Source organism: Sitophilus oryzae, unplaced genomic scaffold (genome assembly GCF_002938485.1).
Source record: "Sitophilus oryzae breed Bouriz unplaced genomic scaffold, Soryzae_2.0 scaffold_1973_pilon_pilon, whole genome shotgun sequence".
Taxonomy (NCBI): Eukaryota; Metazoa; Arthropoda; class Insecta; order Coleoptera; family Curculionidae; genus Sitophilus; species Sitophilus oryzae.
This window is the reverse complement of record NW_022146694.1, coordinates 230,384-249,056: the sequence shown is the minus strand read 5'-3', so window position 1 is coordinate 249,056 and position 18,673 is coordinate 230,384. Positions and strand designations below refer to the sequence as shown.

Sequence of the window (18,673 nt, the reverse complement as noted above, 5' to 3'; positions counted from 1 at the left end):
TGTGCTGCCAACAGCAGGAGACCAGTAAAATCATGGTTAATAAAACTCATTTGCAACAACAAAACTTTTTACTTTGTTGTACTTTTATCCTTGCAGTGTGGGCAATTTGTCTCAAGTTTGTCTTGTCAGAATTCCCCATTTTTTGTCTCAAGTTTGTCTTGTTTTTGTCTCAAAATCGTGTTTACTTTTTGTCGCCTTGGTCTGGACCGGGCATAAGAAGCAAACTTTTGAATTTCATATTTTAGCATTCCACAGATATTTTTTCTTGAAAATTCTACACTTGTAATTTTTAACCAATCAAAACGTGTTTTTTTGACAAATCACCATGGCAACGGATAAATTTTAGTGAAAATGTTTTCCTTGTGGGCACCCAACAGCGAGTTATACTGGAAATTTTTTGACGTTTATAATGACAGAATATCTTTTTGAGAGCCTGGTTTTTATTTGTTTACATAATAATTTTGATACATTTCAATTACACAGCTGAGATGTTTTCTATATTCTTTGGACACCTCCCTTCTTCTTAATGACGAAAATGTAGGACTTGGAATGGACTAAATTAAATGACTATGTCTAATGAAATATATATAATATTTAGACACTATTTTATTCACCTTTTTTCCATTTAGCACTTTGAATTTTGAGTAGTTTAGATGCAAATATTCGTGAACAATTCGAAACAAATTTTCTTTCTTCAAGTAGGAGCCACAATCCTCTATTAATGCGCGTAAATAAGTCATCGCACGATGATTGATCATTACATCAGACAATTTAGTATGATTTTCAAACCGATTCGTTTTTAAAACAAAGAATTTTGTTGGTTTTTCAAGCTGCACAATATTTTTTATTACAACAAAACGCGAGTTTTTCTGATATTTTGAACTATCAATATACGATAATCACAGCCTTTTATGATTGACGCTTGCTGACGCTGCGCGCTGGTTATGAATTCCATACCAATAAAGCGTTTATGAAAAGTTAATAAAAATGCAAAAAAGCAATTTTCTACCACTTTTAGTTACTCAAAACTTATGTAAAATTAAAGAATATATTGTGTTGTGTCTTGAGATGGTATTTTCGTGCAACTACAACGAGTAGAAGTCAACAATTTAAAGGTCTAAATTGCTGCCAAAACTGTGACGCGCTGTGAATCTATTCATGCAGCGTTCCGAAAAACCTTTTAAATTATGATTTTCTAACAGTTGTAGTAAGCCCAAGTAACTATAAAATGAAAGAATATAATATTTTAGGTCCCAAAATGGCACTTTTGAGCTACTACAATCAGTAGAAATAAACAGTTTATAGGCTAAGAATCCATTGGTGACAAGACAAACTGAATCTGTTCATGTATGTATCTATAGAACAATAATTTTTTTATTTTCTACTACTTATAGTAGCCCAGAGTAAATAAAAAATCAAAGAATGTAATATATTTCTTTAAAAAAACTGCATTATCGTGTAACTACGATGAGTAAAAATCATAATATCATATATCATAATATATCCCTCGTTTTCGACTCGGGATAATTTTCAAAATATTCATGAGCTCGAAAAAATTTCCGGAAATAATTTGACTTCTAGTGGTATTACTAGTGAAAATTGATCTGGATGATTGTAGAATATTCTACATTTTCTCAGGGCAACAAAGTTGACAGTTTAACAGTGTCTAAGAGGGCTTTACAGAAGATAGTTCTCTATCTCCGATATCATTCGTACCAAAGTTTATGGCACGAATGGTTGTCGTCCTGTCGAATGAACAGGACAATGCACACTATCCGTTCCGTTTCCCTTCCGTTCCATATCCTTTCCTCTCATACATTTTTTTGGCGGAGGGGCTTAAGCGTATCAGAAACAGCGTCAAGTCCTTACATTTGTACCAACTCTGTTAAAATTTTGCTGATATTTATTTGTTCTTTCACCTCTTAATTAAATCTATTACCTTTTTCAAAAATACAAATTTTTTAAATAAAACTTTCGTAATGATATAAACTGTACAATAAAAAGTATGGAACTGATACAGAACGAAAGCTTACGTATAGCGTCTATACAATAAAAAATACGGAACGGATATGGAATGGAAACGGAAGGAATAGTGAGAATCAACCTTAAAACCCCCGAGATAATCCGAAAATTGTTCTTACTTAAATCAATTTTTGTCGGTCGTTAGTTCTAAGAAATTTCTTCTAGTGTCTTAGACCGTTGGAGGATTCCCATTCCAGATTACTAATACTACTTTCTTTACTCAATTTTCTGTTGTAACACCAAGGGTTACAACCCCCAACTGTAATCTTATAATTTGTATATATAATTTGTTTTATGACAACTTCGATCACTACCTCAAGATAAGACTCTGCTGCTTTTGTTACTAAATAATATTTTGATTGTTGCAGGAGAGAAGCTTTTTGTGCGCAGCCATTAGCCTAGAATTAGCTGTAAGTGCCATTTTCTACACCGCTAGAGCTATAGTCCTGCACGAACTCCATCCAAACCTAGTTCTAATAATCTACTGCATAAGGACCCAATTGTCGCAGACGATACTACTAGTACTGATTTTCCTGCCCAAATTTTGGTACCAACAGAAACAAGTACGATCGTTGGGGCAGGAATACTCATGCCGATTTCCTTTAGATGCTTTTAAGGTATTTTAATTTTATATTGACTATCCTAATAGTATGTACCGTATGATCGAAAAATAACGGCGTCAGCGATGGCTATGAAATAAAGATCGAAGTCATTTTATATGTAAATTTTTTTAAAAGACAGCGTCAGTTCGCTTGAAAAGACGCTCGATGACGTTTCCCGTAAAATGTTACATATAAAATGACAGCGATCTTCATTTCATAGGCATTTCTGACGCCATTTTAAATTAGGATTGATTCATGTGTTCAATTGTTTTTTGGTTCAAATAAACCATATGCGAAACTGTCAAAAGTTGACATATATATGTCATTCTATTCAGAGTGTCACTTTCTATAGAATAAAAAAAACAAATGGAAGGTATTCAATCAATGCGTACTACCTGTTCTAACATATGGTGCGGAGACCCTAACATTAACCAAGAAAACTGTAAGCAAAATCAGAATAACGCAAAGAGCAATGGAAAGATCAATGCTGAACCTATCTCTGAGAGACAACGTACCGAATATCGAAGTACGGGGGAGACAGAACAAAAGTCACGGATGCCATGGAGAAAATAACTACTTTGAAATAGAATTGGACAGAGCACATTGCAAGGCTAAACGATGACCGATGGACGAAGAAAATAATAGAATGGAGATCGACATGATGCATTCAGGAGCAGAGGCCGTCCTCCAACCAGATGGCATGACGACTTAAAGCGTATCCTCAGTAACTGGATGCAAATAACTCAAGATAGGGAGGTATGGAAGCAAACGAGGGAGGCCTACGCCCAGCAGTGGACTTTAGCAGCTAGTTGATGATGATCATGATGATGAAATTAAAAAGTACGCCAATTATGGATCAAAAGTTTGTTGTCATTTCCTGTGAAACAGGAAGTAGCCGCAAACAATTAAATACGTCAATAAATCCTAGTTTATGTCATATACTAACGTGCCAAATCTCGTTTTTTTATCTGAAAAAAATAAAAAGTTATAGGAGTGAGACACTTTTGAGAAACACCCGCTATAATAGTGTCCAGCGAGACTGGGTTCTGCGGCCTTAAGCAAGACCAAGACAAACACCAAGACTAGCTTTAAGTCTGTAAGACTAAGACTAAGACCCACCGGTGACCAAGATCGAGCATGCAAGACTTTTGCGGTGTTGCCTTTTTTTATGTTTTTTTATGTTTACGATATGGTACTCAGTGGCGTAGAGGTACAGGCTCTCGTCTACCAATCTCATGGTAGTGGGTTCGAATCCTACACCCGGCATTTCATCAGCCGACTATTTTTCTTAAAATGAAAATAGTTTGGGTACCTAAGTCGACTCAGCCTTAAATGAGTACTTGGGATTCACAATCTTGAGGTAATAATAGGCGGTTGAAGCGTAGTGCTAATGGGGAAGCCATTACTTTCCTTGTATACCGAACGGCCCTAGCATGGCAAGCTGTACCTTGCTACTCCCAAGGCGTTAAACGCTATATACGGGAGCTATTATTATATTATATTATTATGTTTACGATTTAAACTATTATCAATTTAAATCACAAAATAACTTACTTTAGATTATTTTAACTCTAATATGTTGCATCTATAGTTGTCTTATTTCTCTTATGCTAGGACCCCACATCGCATCGTAGCTTATCAGGCAACAACAGTGACACGCAGAAATGGGGGAGATTTCGATAGCGGAGATGAGCCCCGACGATATCAGGGCCGAGCTCAAGAGACTTTACCTGCAACTGGAAATGTTCAAAGCCAAAACTATCTGCAGGGACAACCCACACATATCCAAAAGGCGCGGCGGCAGGAAAGCCCAGCACAGGAGGTTTAGTTTGCAGGTGAGTTGGTCAGGGGCGTACCCAGTATTTTCGGCTAGGATTCAAAATATTCCACATAATATTGAAACAAAGTTTACAGTATTATGTTTATTTTTTTAGGCTTAAGGTATGATAAAAAGGTAACTTCTAAAATATCACAGTGTGTTCTAAAAAGAGCTGAGCAAATAGAATATTTTTTATTATTGAGAAAAAAGTTTATGGCCTAATTAATCCAGCATTTTTAATAACCAACATGATGAAATTCCAGCAAAAAAAAAACATATTTTTGCTGGAATTTTTCATTATAATGAATTACAAAAAGCCATTTTTCGATCTCAATAATAAAAAAAAATAATTTCTTGTGGATTTTTTGGTGAACACTGTGGAAAATTGCTTTACCTGGAGTTCTCCAGATGTTATATCAGATCAACTAATTCAGAACAATGTACTATGATCAAATTTTGTAAACAATAGTAGGTCTGCGTCACATTCCTTTTAACAAAATTATAATTTATTCTTTAATTATATCTATATTTTTATGATACCTAAAGCCAAATCGTATTTTCTGCTAAAACATTTGAATTTTTGCTTAGAAAAAAGGAAGTCGGGAAAAGGTAAGACGCACTATGGTAAGTTGTTTTTTTCTTGAATTTGATGTAAGTAGGAGCTCGCTAGATGTTAGAAGTTTGTGAGTAGAACATTTATATATAATCACAGATATATAATACAATAATTGCCCAAACTGAGTTAATCTACCACTGGTGGTCACCATTTTGTCAACAATAATCTCTTAATTTTAAAATATACTACGACAGATAACACATATTATGATATCTGTGATAGTACAAGAACTAGAAGCTAATTATAAAAAACATTTTAAAAAACATTCAATTTTGCTTTTACAAACTAATAATTCTAGATTTTTTTTCAGTATCAGATAAACATTTACGTTCCATTATTAAATACTAAGTATACAAAGAAAATAACAAAATTCGAAAATCAAAGCAGAATTAAATAATTACATCAAATTTCAGATTTTATTTAGGGTATTTTTTATGAATGGTATTAAAATAATAAATAAAATAATAAATTTTAGTAAGAAAATCATTCACCTAAATGTCAAGAATCGTATACGAGTATATCGGAAACAAGAAGTTAAATGTATTTTTGGTTTATGTGTTAGTTGTTATTGTTACCTTCTCAAAAAAAATGTTACTATTCATTTTGTATTGTTACAATGTCTATTGTTGCAATCTGAAAAATTCAGAAAACTGATGCAAACCCATTTTCCCGAAATTATATCTAAAATAAAAAATTCCAAATGAAAGCCATAGAACGCATAATTATTTATCAACAAATGTACACAAACAGGTTTAAATAGCAAAGATTTAGTTGATATTCAAAATATTGCATGGTAAAAAATACCGGATGATCAAATGAAAATATTAAAATATTAAAATTAAGAAAAATTTCTGTTCCATCTTTAAGTGTCTAACGATGATTACAACTTTCGATTTTTAAATGGTATCCTCCTATTTTTAAGTGTATGGTACCAAATTATTCGTAAAAAATGCTTTATCCAAATATGCTAATGAGCCACCCTTTTGTTCCATTTTGTTCCAAAAATACGATTTGGGCATCTTTTAACCGGCCAGGACAAGACACTAAAAACATATACAAACAAATCTATTTTTCCAAGGCTCCTTTATTAAAAATTAGTGTTTTTAACATAGCCATGGCACTCTACATTGAAATTTAAACTACGATTTTTTTAAGCGAGAATGTCAAAAGTTGACATATGATATGTCATTCTATTCAGGCTGTCATCTTCTATCGAATAAAGTAAAAAATACCGAGGGTGCCATTTAAAAATTAAAAAGTTGTAATCCTTTCCGGTGAAACAGGAAGTGACTAAAAACAATTGAATAGATCAATCAATCCTAATTTGTGTCATATACTAACATACTAAATCTCGATTTTTAACTGAAAAAATAAAAAAGTTGTAGGGGTGGGCCACTTTTGAGACGCACCATTGTCATTTATAAGGTAACTTGACGTTTTTTTATCAAGCGGCGCTCTATATAATTTTTATGAACTAACATTTTTTGTTTGTAAAATTAAAAAGTTTATTTACACAACAATTGCTGTCACTTAGCTTTAGACATAGACATAGTAAAAGTCGTATTGAAAAGTTATTTTAGCAACCACTGTGATGCCATTTTTATTCGATCACACGGTACATATATGGATTCTACTGACTAGGTGATGTTTCCTGTAGCAAAAAATCTGATTAAGGTGTCAAATTTAGCAAATATTTCTTTATTAATCTGTTATTTATTAGAATATGTCTTGTTGTATAGTGGTTTACCATATCCTGAACTAGAAAGTATATATCTACAGTTCATAACAAATAAACTTTTAGTCACGTGATTAAGCTTCACCGGCGCAGCGTTGCCCACTTTTATATATTTACTTTTTAATCAAAATATTTTAGGTTAGTCAGAAACCAAACCAAAACAAAAATAAATTAATTATAAATATATAAACAGGTATTATTTACATTAACCAAATTCGTCTTAACAGCACTTAAGGGACATAAAAAAGACCATTACTACCACTTTCCTGTTCAGAATATTCTCAGCAAATTTGCGATGAGTTTGTTACTGCTATGTTAAGCTATCTTGTACCCCACTTCGCACTAAAAGAGGTGCTAAAAAGAACAATGTTCGACTGCAGGGTCTGCTAGTAAACATTTTCAAGCTTAAAGTATTACAACACTACTTATTTAAACCAAAATCTCGTAATACAAAACTAAAGTGTCCAAACGAATGACAATGTCAGAAATAAATAAATAAATGTGCCTTCACATTTTTTACAGCAGAGCTACTGCCTGAATCCCCAGCGCGAAATTTAAATTCCAGTTAGTCAACACGGCGCCTAATATCTCCATGGTTGGCAACAATGAATTTAAAAATCGCGCCCTCTCGATTACGTAACTAAAAGTTTAATTGATATGAAATATATCTATCTATCTATCTATCTATTTATCCAAGTATATTTACAAAAAAATATATTTATTTATTTAGGGTATTTTTTATGAATTTCAGAGTTTGCATGCCAGGCACAAGGACAAAGACAAACGCAAAGGAATTGGAAACGGAAGTGACAGAAGCGGAGCCATCCAGGACACCGGAAGAGTCCGTGTGCAGCACCGAGGGACCTAGCGCCATCTACGCGGACTTGCCGTCAACCAACCAAATTAATTAGGAAATCTCATTGTCTGTCAAAAATGCAATCATTATCAGTTGACACAAAAAGTAAATTAATGGCTAGTAAAATATCAATTATCAATCCTCAAATTTAACTATATATACAGAGTCCGGCAATAGTGCGTCGGGCATCTGTAGCTCCTAGAATAAAAAACTTGAGAATTTTGTTAAGTGCAAACCTAAAGTATGTACCAGGATGTATTTCAGGAAAATATTTTAATTTCTATAGGGTGGCTCAAAAAAGTGTGAAAGTGGACCTATTATTGATTTTTTAAATGCCAACACCCTGTAGATTATTGCATTTTGACTTCCTTTCAGATCGTTACATAACCCTAAGATATGAATAAATATATTTCGATAGTTTTCTAGAGATATAAAAAAATAAATCAAAAATATATATTTTCAGCCCTTCTTAAAAAAATTATTAAAAATACAAAGAACTTTTCTGAAATCAAAACTACATTAGAGTATTTACATTAGATGGTCTGTTCTTACTTTGCTATAAATATGAAAATCTTAAATTATACAGGATGTTCAAATTCTACGCCAAACTTACTAAAATATAAAATAATTTTTCTTGGTTTTTAAATGGAATTACCCTGTATATTATTTTTTCAATAGACGGAGAATTAAAAATGAACATTTTTTTGTATTTAGAGTATTTCAAAATTTTGAACAGTTTCGCAGATATTTGCGGTTTTATATTTCATATGGCATTTTCCACAGTAAATTTTTATCAAAGCCAACCAATGATTTTTCTCTCATATTTTACCATTGAAAGCGCCATATGAAATAATAACTGCGTGTATTTACGAAATCGTTAAGAATTTTGAAATACTCTAAATACAAAAATGTTAATTTGACACACTCTCCACCTAATAAAAAATAATATACGGGGTGTTTTCAAACAAAGAAAAAATATTTTATATTTTAGAAAGTTTGGCGCAGAATCATTGAACATCCTGTATGATTTGGCGATTATCATATTTATAGCAAAGTGAGAACAGACCATCTATCGCAAATAACTCAATATAGTTTTGATTTCAGGACACAGTTTTTGTATTTTTAATAATTTTTTTAAGAAGGGCTGAAAAATATATATTTTTGATTTATTTTTTAATATCTCTGAAACTATCGAAATATATTTATTCATATCTTAGGGTTATGTAAAGTGATCTGAAAGGTAGCCAAAAATGCAATAATATACAGGGTGTTCCATTTAAAAAAAATCATCCAGGTCCACTCACACTTTTTTGAGCCACCCTATAGAAGTTAAAATATTTTCCCGAAATACATCTTGGTACATACTTTAGGTCTGCACTTAAACAAAATTCCCAAGTTTTTTATTCTAGGAGCTACAGATGCCCGACGCACTATTGCCGGACCCTGTATTTTAATCGTAGAAACTAAAAATGTAATAAGATACAGGGTGTTTCGTTTAAAAAAAAAACAACTTTTACATTTTTATTTATTTGGGACACTCTTTTAAAAATAACTTTATATTGTAGCTTTAGTATACACGGTGTCCCAGGCTGAGCATGCATTAGAAGTTTCTAGAGAACTACAACATCTAGCTCTGAGATTTTTTGCACATCATAGTTTCACAATGAGATCTATCGATTAAAAATATTTTCAATATGGCAGTACTTACGGAAATACTGGAAGTTGACAGCAACTTTCTTATTTTAAATGGGTGCCCTCATTTTTTTATTTACATACTTAAATTCTCTGTAAAATTTTATGAATTTTGATATTAAACATTCTATACCTAACATTAACCGTTTTTAGGAAAAAAAAATATTTTAAAATTTTGAACGAAATAAACTGCCTGTCAAAAATATGTGAATAACCTGAACATCAAATTTAGTAATTACCACAGCCACTGTGCCATAAAGAGAAAACATGTGGCTATCTATTTCAAAAATTAAATTGTTCGAATGTCATATAATAATGGCCCCAGCTGTCATAGAATTGAGCGATGAAAAAATTATTATAAATCATTTTTTTCAAATGGAAACCCCCTTTTTTTATTTCACTAGTGAAAGAGCTTTTCGATTAGTTGCCTTTTGACTATACATGTTCCTATACCTAAAATAAATCGTTTTTAAGTTATTTAAGATTTAGTTTTAAAGAATATATTTTTCTTCATTTTAACCAGTAGCCTATGACTTTAAACGTCAAGTGATGTAAAACAATAGATCTGGCCATGTCATATTGTGACGATTTGTTCAATAAGCAGCATCATTTCCGAGCCAATTTTGCGCTGTTTTTTTTTGATTATACGGAATATTATTAATATCAACTATTAGATATCAATAAAGAGCTAATATACGAGATATATTTTTTATAAATACACTTTTTAAACTCTTAAGGGGGCAGGCAGTATTTATAATACAGGAAATTCAAATAATACGGTTTCTGACAGATGGAAATAAATTGTCTGACCGTCTGACACTTAATGTCAAAGGAAGCAAGATAAAATCATAGGAAGCTAAATAAAACGCATACTTTGTAAAAATTAAATCACACTCAGTATCAATGTAGCTTAGTACAACCGTCCATAGTACTTATATTTTATTTTGATATTTATTTTTTGTGTCAAAGTATGTTGATATTTTTGACGGACATTTGATATCCTGTTTGGCGACCAACTTGTAATTTGTAATTTGTAACATAGAGAATTATTATCTATTATCTAGTCGAAGTGTTCAATAGCTTAATACTCCATTCTAATGAGTTTATTTGAAAAATTTCACTAAAATTTTTGTTAAATATTATAAATAATTTTATTATTTTATGTTAATAAAGATTTTCAATTAGCAATTGATTTTTATTTGATCTCTAGATTTTGTAAAATAATTTATACAGGATGAGCCTTAAATAAGGATAAGTTTTAAATATTTTAGGAGTAGTATATTTCGACCCCAGAAAAAAGATTATGAGGTTTGCAGATAAAAAAAAATCGTGGGTGTTTGGGAAGGCTTAAAGAAACACAGTTTTTACTCGCGGCGACTTTATGTCGCTTCTTCAGGCACCAAAACATATATTAATCCACATTATGCCTACAAACATTCATGGCGACTCCAACCGCCAACACTAAGACACATATAGACGAATCGATGTTTGTAGGCATAATGTGGATTAATATATGTTTTGGTGCCTGAAGAAGCGACAATAAAGTCGCGAAACGTCGCAAAAGCATTGTTTCCTTTCAAGCCTTCCCAAACACCCACGATTTTTTTTTATCTGCATATTAGCTACTGGGAACTAACAATAATCATAATTATGAGTTTTTTTCTCGTTTTTTTTGCGAAAAAATTGAAAATTTGGAATTTTTTGAAAAAATGTTTTTAGTTTTTAATTAAAAAAAAACATAATTTCTTGATAACATCAAAGATAATGGCAACATATGTAGGTAGTAGATTAAATTAACAGAGAAGGAACCCAAAAAAGATCCAGTTGTTCTGAAAATTTAAGAATTTTTTTTTGAAATTTTCTAACTAAAATAACGGTAAAGAGAAAATATGTTTCCGTTATCAAGATCTACCAGTCCCAAAAATGTTTGCATAAAAAAAGCTATTAAAAATATTTTTATTATTCATGTTTGACTCTTTCTTTCAGTATCCTTGACTGAGTCTACATTTGAAATTCCTATAAAACAAACTATCTATCCAAAAATCAGACGCCAGTTTTATTTATTTTATTATGATTATGAACAATAATTTAATATGACCCTCTATGAAACCATAAATGCTATTGTATTAAAAGCACAAATATTTAGTCCATATTTTTAAATGCCCAAAAATAAAACTAGTAAACCTACATACTTACCTAAATACTAATATATCATATGGTAAAATACTATCAATAGCTCCTTCTAACAGTAAAGCACAGCAAAAAAATAAAATTGTTTAGATCATATGGCAAATATACGTCTTGGTCTGTTATTCGCATATATAATTTCTTGTTCGATGTAACACTAAACTTTAGAAAGATAACGGCAGAAGATGTATAGAAGTGGGTCGTTTTGACTTTTCATACGAAGCTTCAATCAACAAATTTACAGCTTTAAATCAAAACCGATGTTAAAGAGTTTGTTTAATGATTATTCAAAGTGGATATTAAAAACACTTACAGGCTAAAGCCTATAAGATCTCGGCCAAATAATATAAATAGTACAAATCTTACGGTACAAAATGAAGATACCCAATAAATACCAACTAGGTGTAAACAGAAAATTACTAGATTGTCATTTATTTACTTAAAAAAGTGTATTAATCCTTACTTACTTACTGCCATTACTCGCTGACGAGTATTTGACACGCATCAAAAGATGGTCACGCCAGGCGTTTTCTTTCATGAGCTTTTCTGTGACTGAAAAGCCCGATACGTGATGTTATCTCTCTTCCGCACTCCGGACATATAAAAATCTCAGTACATTGTTGCCTCTTTACTTTTTGGTTGTCGTTGGTTAACTAAGTTTACAATTCTCCTCCATTACGTTCTATTGTGCGCTGCTTCCTCCAACTGATGCTGCATACTTATCCACTTTAAGTTTTCATGGAAAACATCCTTCTATCTTTGAGTTGTCCACCCGGTTTCCTCTTAACCTCTACAAGTTCACCGTAAAAAAGAGATTTCGGTAGGCGGTTTTCTTGCATCCTGCATACGTAGCCAGCCCATCCTAAGCAAGATTTAGTAATCATGACGTCAGCGCTCTCGCAGACTGCTTTTTCAAGGACTGATACGTTTGAGACATGGTGGTACCATTTAATTCTTAACAGTAGTCTAAGGTGCCTCTGTTGCAACTTGTTTAATGCGCTCGTGTGCCGGCTTTACGGCACCCAGGTTTCGCTTCCAAATAACATGGTGGGTATTATTACTGCTCGATACACTGCAAGTTTCGTTTTTGTACTCAAGTCATGATTGTAGAAAACCCTGTCTTTTAATTTCCAGAATGCTCTTGCTCTTGAAACGCTGCTAATTCCGTGCTGAAATTCAGAGTCGATATTTGCCTTTTCCGAAATCAAACGGCCGAGGTAATTAAATTCCGATACATATTCCAATAGTTCTTCTCCGATTTTTATAACGCTGTTATGATTTTTCGTGGGAGTGCACATGATTTTAGTTTTATCGATATTCAGCTTAAGACCTAAGGTCTCGTATGCCCAGATATATGTGTTCAGCATCTCTTGTAATTGCTGTAAGGTATTTGCAACTAGAGCGCAGTCATCGGCGTATTGGAGTTCTGTGATGAATTTTATACGTGTTCTTGCCCTGAGTCTTTTTAGGTTGTTTAGGTTGCAGTTAGTGTATTGAACATTCTCCAAACTCTGAAGTCTGATGTTTTAGTGTCTTGGCCCAGCCTGTTAAAAGATGCTCAAATCGTACTTTCAATCATCTCATTTTTTCAAATGGAATGACGGTGGCTCATTAGCATATTTGGAAAAAGCATTTTTTATGAATAATTTGGTACTACACACTTGGTATTTCGAGTAAAATTATCGTTATGAATCGCATATTACAATTTCAAATAAACCATAATATGTGATATATGATATGTCATTCTATTCAGAGTGTCATTCAGTGTCATTTTTCATCTAATAAAGTAACAAAATACTGAGGGTACCTACCATTTGAAAATCAAAGGTTGTAGTAATTTCCGGTGAAACAGGAAGTGACGAAAGCAAGTGAATGCGTCAATTAGTCCTAATTTATGTCATATACTAACTACCAAATCTCGATTTTTCATCTGAAGAAATAAAATAGTTATAGGGGTGAGCCACTTTTGAGATGTAACCGGTATAAGAAGGAATCATTTATAACAAGTCATATAATATTTATCAGAAGGTTTAACAGGAAAAAAAGTATTGTGTCATTTTTAGGGTTCCGAACCCAAAGGGTAAAAACGGTTAGGTTAGATTAGGTTAGTAATAGGGTTCATTACTAAAGCCGGAGTCTCATGCATCCGAAATCCGATGGTACGACATCCGAAATTTGAAGTTATCGTGTGAAATAAAAAAAGCCTGTCACATACATCCGAAAGTTCGTTCCGAAATTTGATAGTTTTAACATTTTTCTGCTGGCTGAATAGAGATTCATGTCATGTTTTATTGGAGAAACACTTATAAAAATAACTTCCTCGCCAAATATCCCGAAATTGCCCACTTCCCACTAAACTTGTTTTTAAAAACAAATGTTTTCAAAAAAAGTGAGGTTAAAAAACACACGATATCGTACAAAAGTTAAACAAAATTTAACTTTATACGAGGTCGGATGATTAGTTAAAATTATCGGATAAAAATTGTTGTCAAAATATTTCGACCAATAGGAGCACCGTCGGATCGTCGTGTCATCGGATTTCGGATGCATGAGACTCCGGCTTAAGACTTCGCTGTCCGTCCGTCCGTCCGTCTGTCACAAATCTTATGAACCGTTATAGCTAGACAGTTGAAATTTTTACAGATAATGTATCTATATTGCCAGTATAAGAACAAATACTAAAAAACAGAATTAAATAAATGTTTATAAATAAAAAAGTACTTTCACTAAATATTATCTTTTTAAGTAAGAATTTTACGTAGAATCTTTCAAGTCCTCGGTGGCCGCGTGGTTAAAGCGTTAGGACTTTACGCTGCTATGACGTTGGAGCCGTAGTAAGGCAGGTTCGAATCCTAGCCCAGGCAACTTTTTTAATCGTTTTTTTTAATTTTTACATGTTTTTACATATTTATTTTTATTTTTTACATATTTATTATTGATTAATACAATTTTTAATTTTTAGTAATGCGTTTCTTCATTTTTTTTTTAATTACTTATACGCGCATTCAAAATTTCAGCTAAATCGGAAAAGAAGTTTATAATAATATAGTGTCTAATGTTGTATAGATAATGAATGGTACGGAATCCTTCGTGCGCGAGTCCGACTCGCACTTGACCAATTTTTTCTCGTTCTCCTAATTGTGCCGGTATGTTTAGATTCCTACTCCCACATAACAAAACATTCTACATATATCTAAATGAGCCGTAACAGTGAACCGAAAGAAAACAAGTAGAGCATAACAAAAACAAAACACTAGAAGAAGCAGAAAAAAAAGCGTCGTCCAAACTGCGGCTGGCTCATCGACCCCTCTCCAGCGACAAGCGACCGTCCGTCGCTAAGAAATGTCAAACAGTCTGCATTCGTCTTCATTTCGCCAGCAGTCACTACCTACCGTCACAGCGTTCTTCTTCCTCCACATCGGTGCAGGAAGATCGATCTTGCGATTGAAGAAATCGTCGGTTGCCGTCGATCGCCAACGCTACAGCAGCGGTTTGTTGTTATCGCACAGTCAGTCGAAGTACAACCGCAGCGGGTACTGTTGTATCGTAAATCGGTGTTAAAAAATCGGTTGTGACGGGGTATCGCGATCGGTTCGGAGGTTTCTATGCGGATTAGGTGTCGGGGGAGGGTTTGAAATTCGATAGAAGAGGATGATGAGTCGTGTGGGGGTTTTGGTGGTGTCGCTGCTGATGTGCTTTTGGGTAGGGGTGGATCAGATAACAGCATTCGGTAAGTTGAAAAAAGCTCTACAAAAAAATTCAATAATTTTTTTAACGAAAAAATTCTTCTGATGAGTTCAATTTCATTTATAAAATATTGCATATAAAAAATAATATAACTATTTGAACCAAAACAAAACTAAAGGTATGGTAGAATTATTGATGAAATTGGCTGAATTGGATATTTTTGTCTAAAACAGAATAAAAATCAGTGGCTAAGCGTACTTTAACATCTTGGGGGTGCAAAAACAATAGTTATTTTTTATACAAGACGATAAAATGGTATTTTATCGTCGTGTATAAAACAATATTTTTTCCATAGCGAGTAGAAAAAAATATTGTGCTGGGTTGCCTTTGGTTTCTATGTAATTTGAAAAATAAATAAAGCTGTTTCTTTTGTTGTCGATTGCTGATTGAATTGGAACCAGAAATGACTCAAAACGAAATAAGTAAATTACCAACATATATTCAGGCTGAGGCGACAAACGCCATATCCAAACTACTTCCATTTAAATCCCGAATAACTTATAAATAGGAATACAAAAATTTTCAAAAATGGAAGCAATTAAAAAACGTGCGAGAAGAAATAAAGTTTTTAACCTATCCTTGCTGTTAAAGTATCATTTAATCTACCCTTGCGGTTAAAGTACTTTTTATCTACTATTTTTGATAGATATAAGGTAATTTTAACAGTAGCTATGGAAAAAATTTAAAAAAATGTTTGTGCGATCGCACTCATAAAATACTTTTTGGGGCTTACAAATCATCAATCTAAGGCTACCAATTGCACAAAAAGCAAGACCAATACCTACCAGTGCAAGATTTTCACAAAACCAAGACCAATCATGCAAGAGCCTTGCAGTCTTGCATTTTTTACGTTTATATGATATAAGAAATTGCTTATTTGTTCGAAATTATTGTTTTTTTAAAAAATTTAAGAAAAAAATAAGAGTCAACACAGGTATCAAAGTAAAAGTCTATACAGGGTAAGCCTTAAATAAGTGTAAATATTTTTAGGGGTAATACAGGGTGTCCCAGATATAAGTGCAAGTATTTTAAGGGGTGGAAGATCTCGATAAAAGAAACATATTTTCTCTTTATCGTTTTTCAAATAAGTCTCAAATAACGGAGTTATTTTATTTTGAAAATTTCCAAAAAGAAATGATTTTTGCTAAAATTTTGAGAACCACTAGATCTTTTCTGTATTTTATTTCTTGTAAATTTAATCTAATACTTATGTTGCCATATTATCAAGAAATTATGTTTTTTAACTAAAAACTAAAAAAATTTCCAAAAAATTTTTCAAAAAAATTCGAATTTTCAAAAAAAAATGGCAAAAAAAAAACTCGTAGTCGTGTTTCTTGGGTTGAACTATACTTCCAGTTAAAATACTTGCACTTATTTCTGTGACACCCTGTATATTTCGACCCCAGAAACACGATCATGGTGTTTTTTTCGCGAAAAAAACTTTTTGAAAATTTTAAAGTTTAAAAAAAATTGGCAAATTTTTTTTGGGTTTTAGATAAAAAACAAAAATTGTTAAATTTACAAGAAAGAAATGCCCAGAAAAAATCCAGTGGTTCTCAAAATTTAAACAAAAAATAATTTTTTTTTTTTTTTTCGGTTATTTTGGACTTCCTCTATGTATTTGAAAAAAGGTAAAGAGAACATATGTTTTGTTTTATCGAGATCTACCAGCCCTGGCAGCCCAGAAAATATTTTGCACTTATTTAAGATTCAATTCTGTATAGAATATTGAAAAATAAAGATTTTCGTCAGACAGACAAGTTTTATTTACATACTAAAAATACTATTTGTTATACATCTTCTATGTAGAAATTTCCTCTCGTAAAAAAGGGCTGAGTATTTAAAAATGCAAGAATTGCAAGACTAAGGGACGCTTGCTTTGGTCTTGCATTTGCCCATCGCTAATTGGCTATAAATATTTCACGCTAATAACATTTTTGTAGTTCTTGAAATCGAACTTCCTAATCCGACACTGATAATTCCAGCGAGCCTCAAGTGCACGGATTACATGTACACACGAGGCAGCTGAAAACATCTACACATCACAAACACAGTGCTAAATAGCCACCTCAAAAATCTAATCTACCATTCTACCATTAATCTATAATTCAACTAGGGCATCTTCTTTCGTCATGCAACTTTCATTTCCACGCTATGTACTGGAAAGTTTGTATAATTATACAGATTGTTCCGTTTGTAAAAGCTTCGGAATAAGCTCAAAAAACATAATTATGTAATGCTTTTTCATTATTAAATGTCTGGAGGCTACAGCATAAACAAAATTCCACCTCTATAACACCTACCATTATATTTAATTGTGTTTTCGAGGTACAAAAAACGTGCAAATTTTACCGCGAAATTGATGTTTATATCAATAGACCATTACGATCTGAGCTAGAGGTTGAATGAGAAAAAAAGCAAGAGTCATTGCCAATGAAAAGCTACCATCAAAACAACGTATCCGGAGGCGATCGATTGGCGAGTTATGGTCGATTAAATTTAGAAGAAACCTCGACTAAATATAGATCGGCGGATAAAATCGTACTCTAGCTGCGTATTTTTAACTTCGCGTGTACTTGTATATGTTTATATAATTCACTTAGAGGTCGGGTATCAACAGTGTCAAGCAAAGTGAATAAACATTTTCTTAATATCTTTGAAGCAGATGAAATAAGATATTTTTTAATATCCTTTTTAAAACTTTTTGCATTGTTTATTACCAATTGAAATTAAAAGAATATCGGACTTTACTATAATAAATGGTTGCTAAAAATACTTGGCTTATTGAAGATGTTATTATTGCAGATGTTATGAAAACAGCTTCTCTAAATTTATACTTTTTCCAATGGTGTTCCTTGTAGACAACCCGTGCTTCCGACGATTTTATGTTGTAGTGCTTAGACGAAACATGGTCGGCAAGAGTTGACTTCATTGCTTCACTTTTTTGCAATATGTTTTTGTGTTCGTTAAGTTGTATATTAAAAAAAAACGGAATACATGTGCATTGGTGGACAACAACAAGCTCAACGACTAGCAAGAGAAAAATATTCGGAATGAAAATATCCAGTAAAAGACAGAACACTGATGAAGCAATATTGAAAGAAATATGCAAGGCAGAAAAGCAGTTTCCATGCTAAATTGAATACTATGGGATAAGAATATAACGATAGAAAACAGAAAAAGAATTTACAATTCCATCGTAAGAAGCATAATTACCCACAGCTCTGAAGTATGGCTCTTAAAAGAGAAAGCTGAGAAAACGCTAAAAGCCACGGAGATGGAGTTTTGGAGAAGATCGGCTGACAAATCCAGAAAAGATAAAATACCAAATGTAAGACGCCAATTGGAACTAAAACACGACACATACGTAACTGAAACGAAGTGGGGCTGTACTGAG

General features: G+C 32.6%; 1 protein-coding gene and 1 long non-coding RNA gene across 2 annotated transcripts in view; both read left to right on the top strand.

The window, feature by feature from the left end:
- Positions 1 to 4,294: 4,294 nt before the first annotated feature.
- On the top strand, positions 4,295 to 7,591 carry LOC115883616. Its single transcript, XR_004050413.1, has 3 exons — positions 4,295 to 4,459; positions 5,032 to 5,067; positions 7,546 to 7,591. It is a non-coding gene; the product is annotated as an uncharacterized LOC115883616 (long non-coding RNA).
- Positions 7,592 to 14,903: 7,312 nt separating this feature from the next.
- Positions 14,904 to 18,673, top strand: part of LOC115883620 — an 81,754-nt gene continuing 77,984 nt past the window's right edge. Inside the window, exon 1 of the mRNA XM_030901977.1 lies at positions 14,904 to 15,259. Within this exon, the coding sequence (XP_030757837.1) occupies positions 15,181 to 15,259 (79 nt within the window). The 5' untranslated portion in view covers positions 14,904 to 15,180. The remainder of the gene's footprint in view (positions 15,260 to 18,673) is intronic.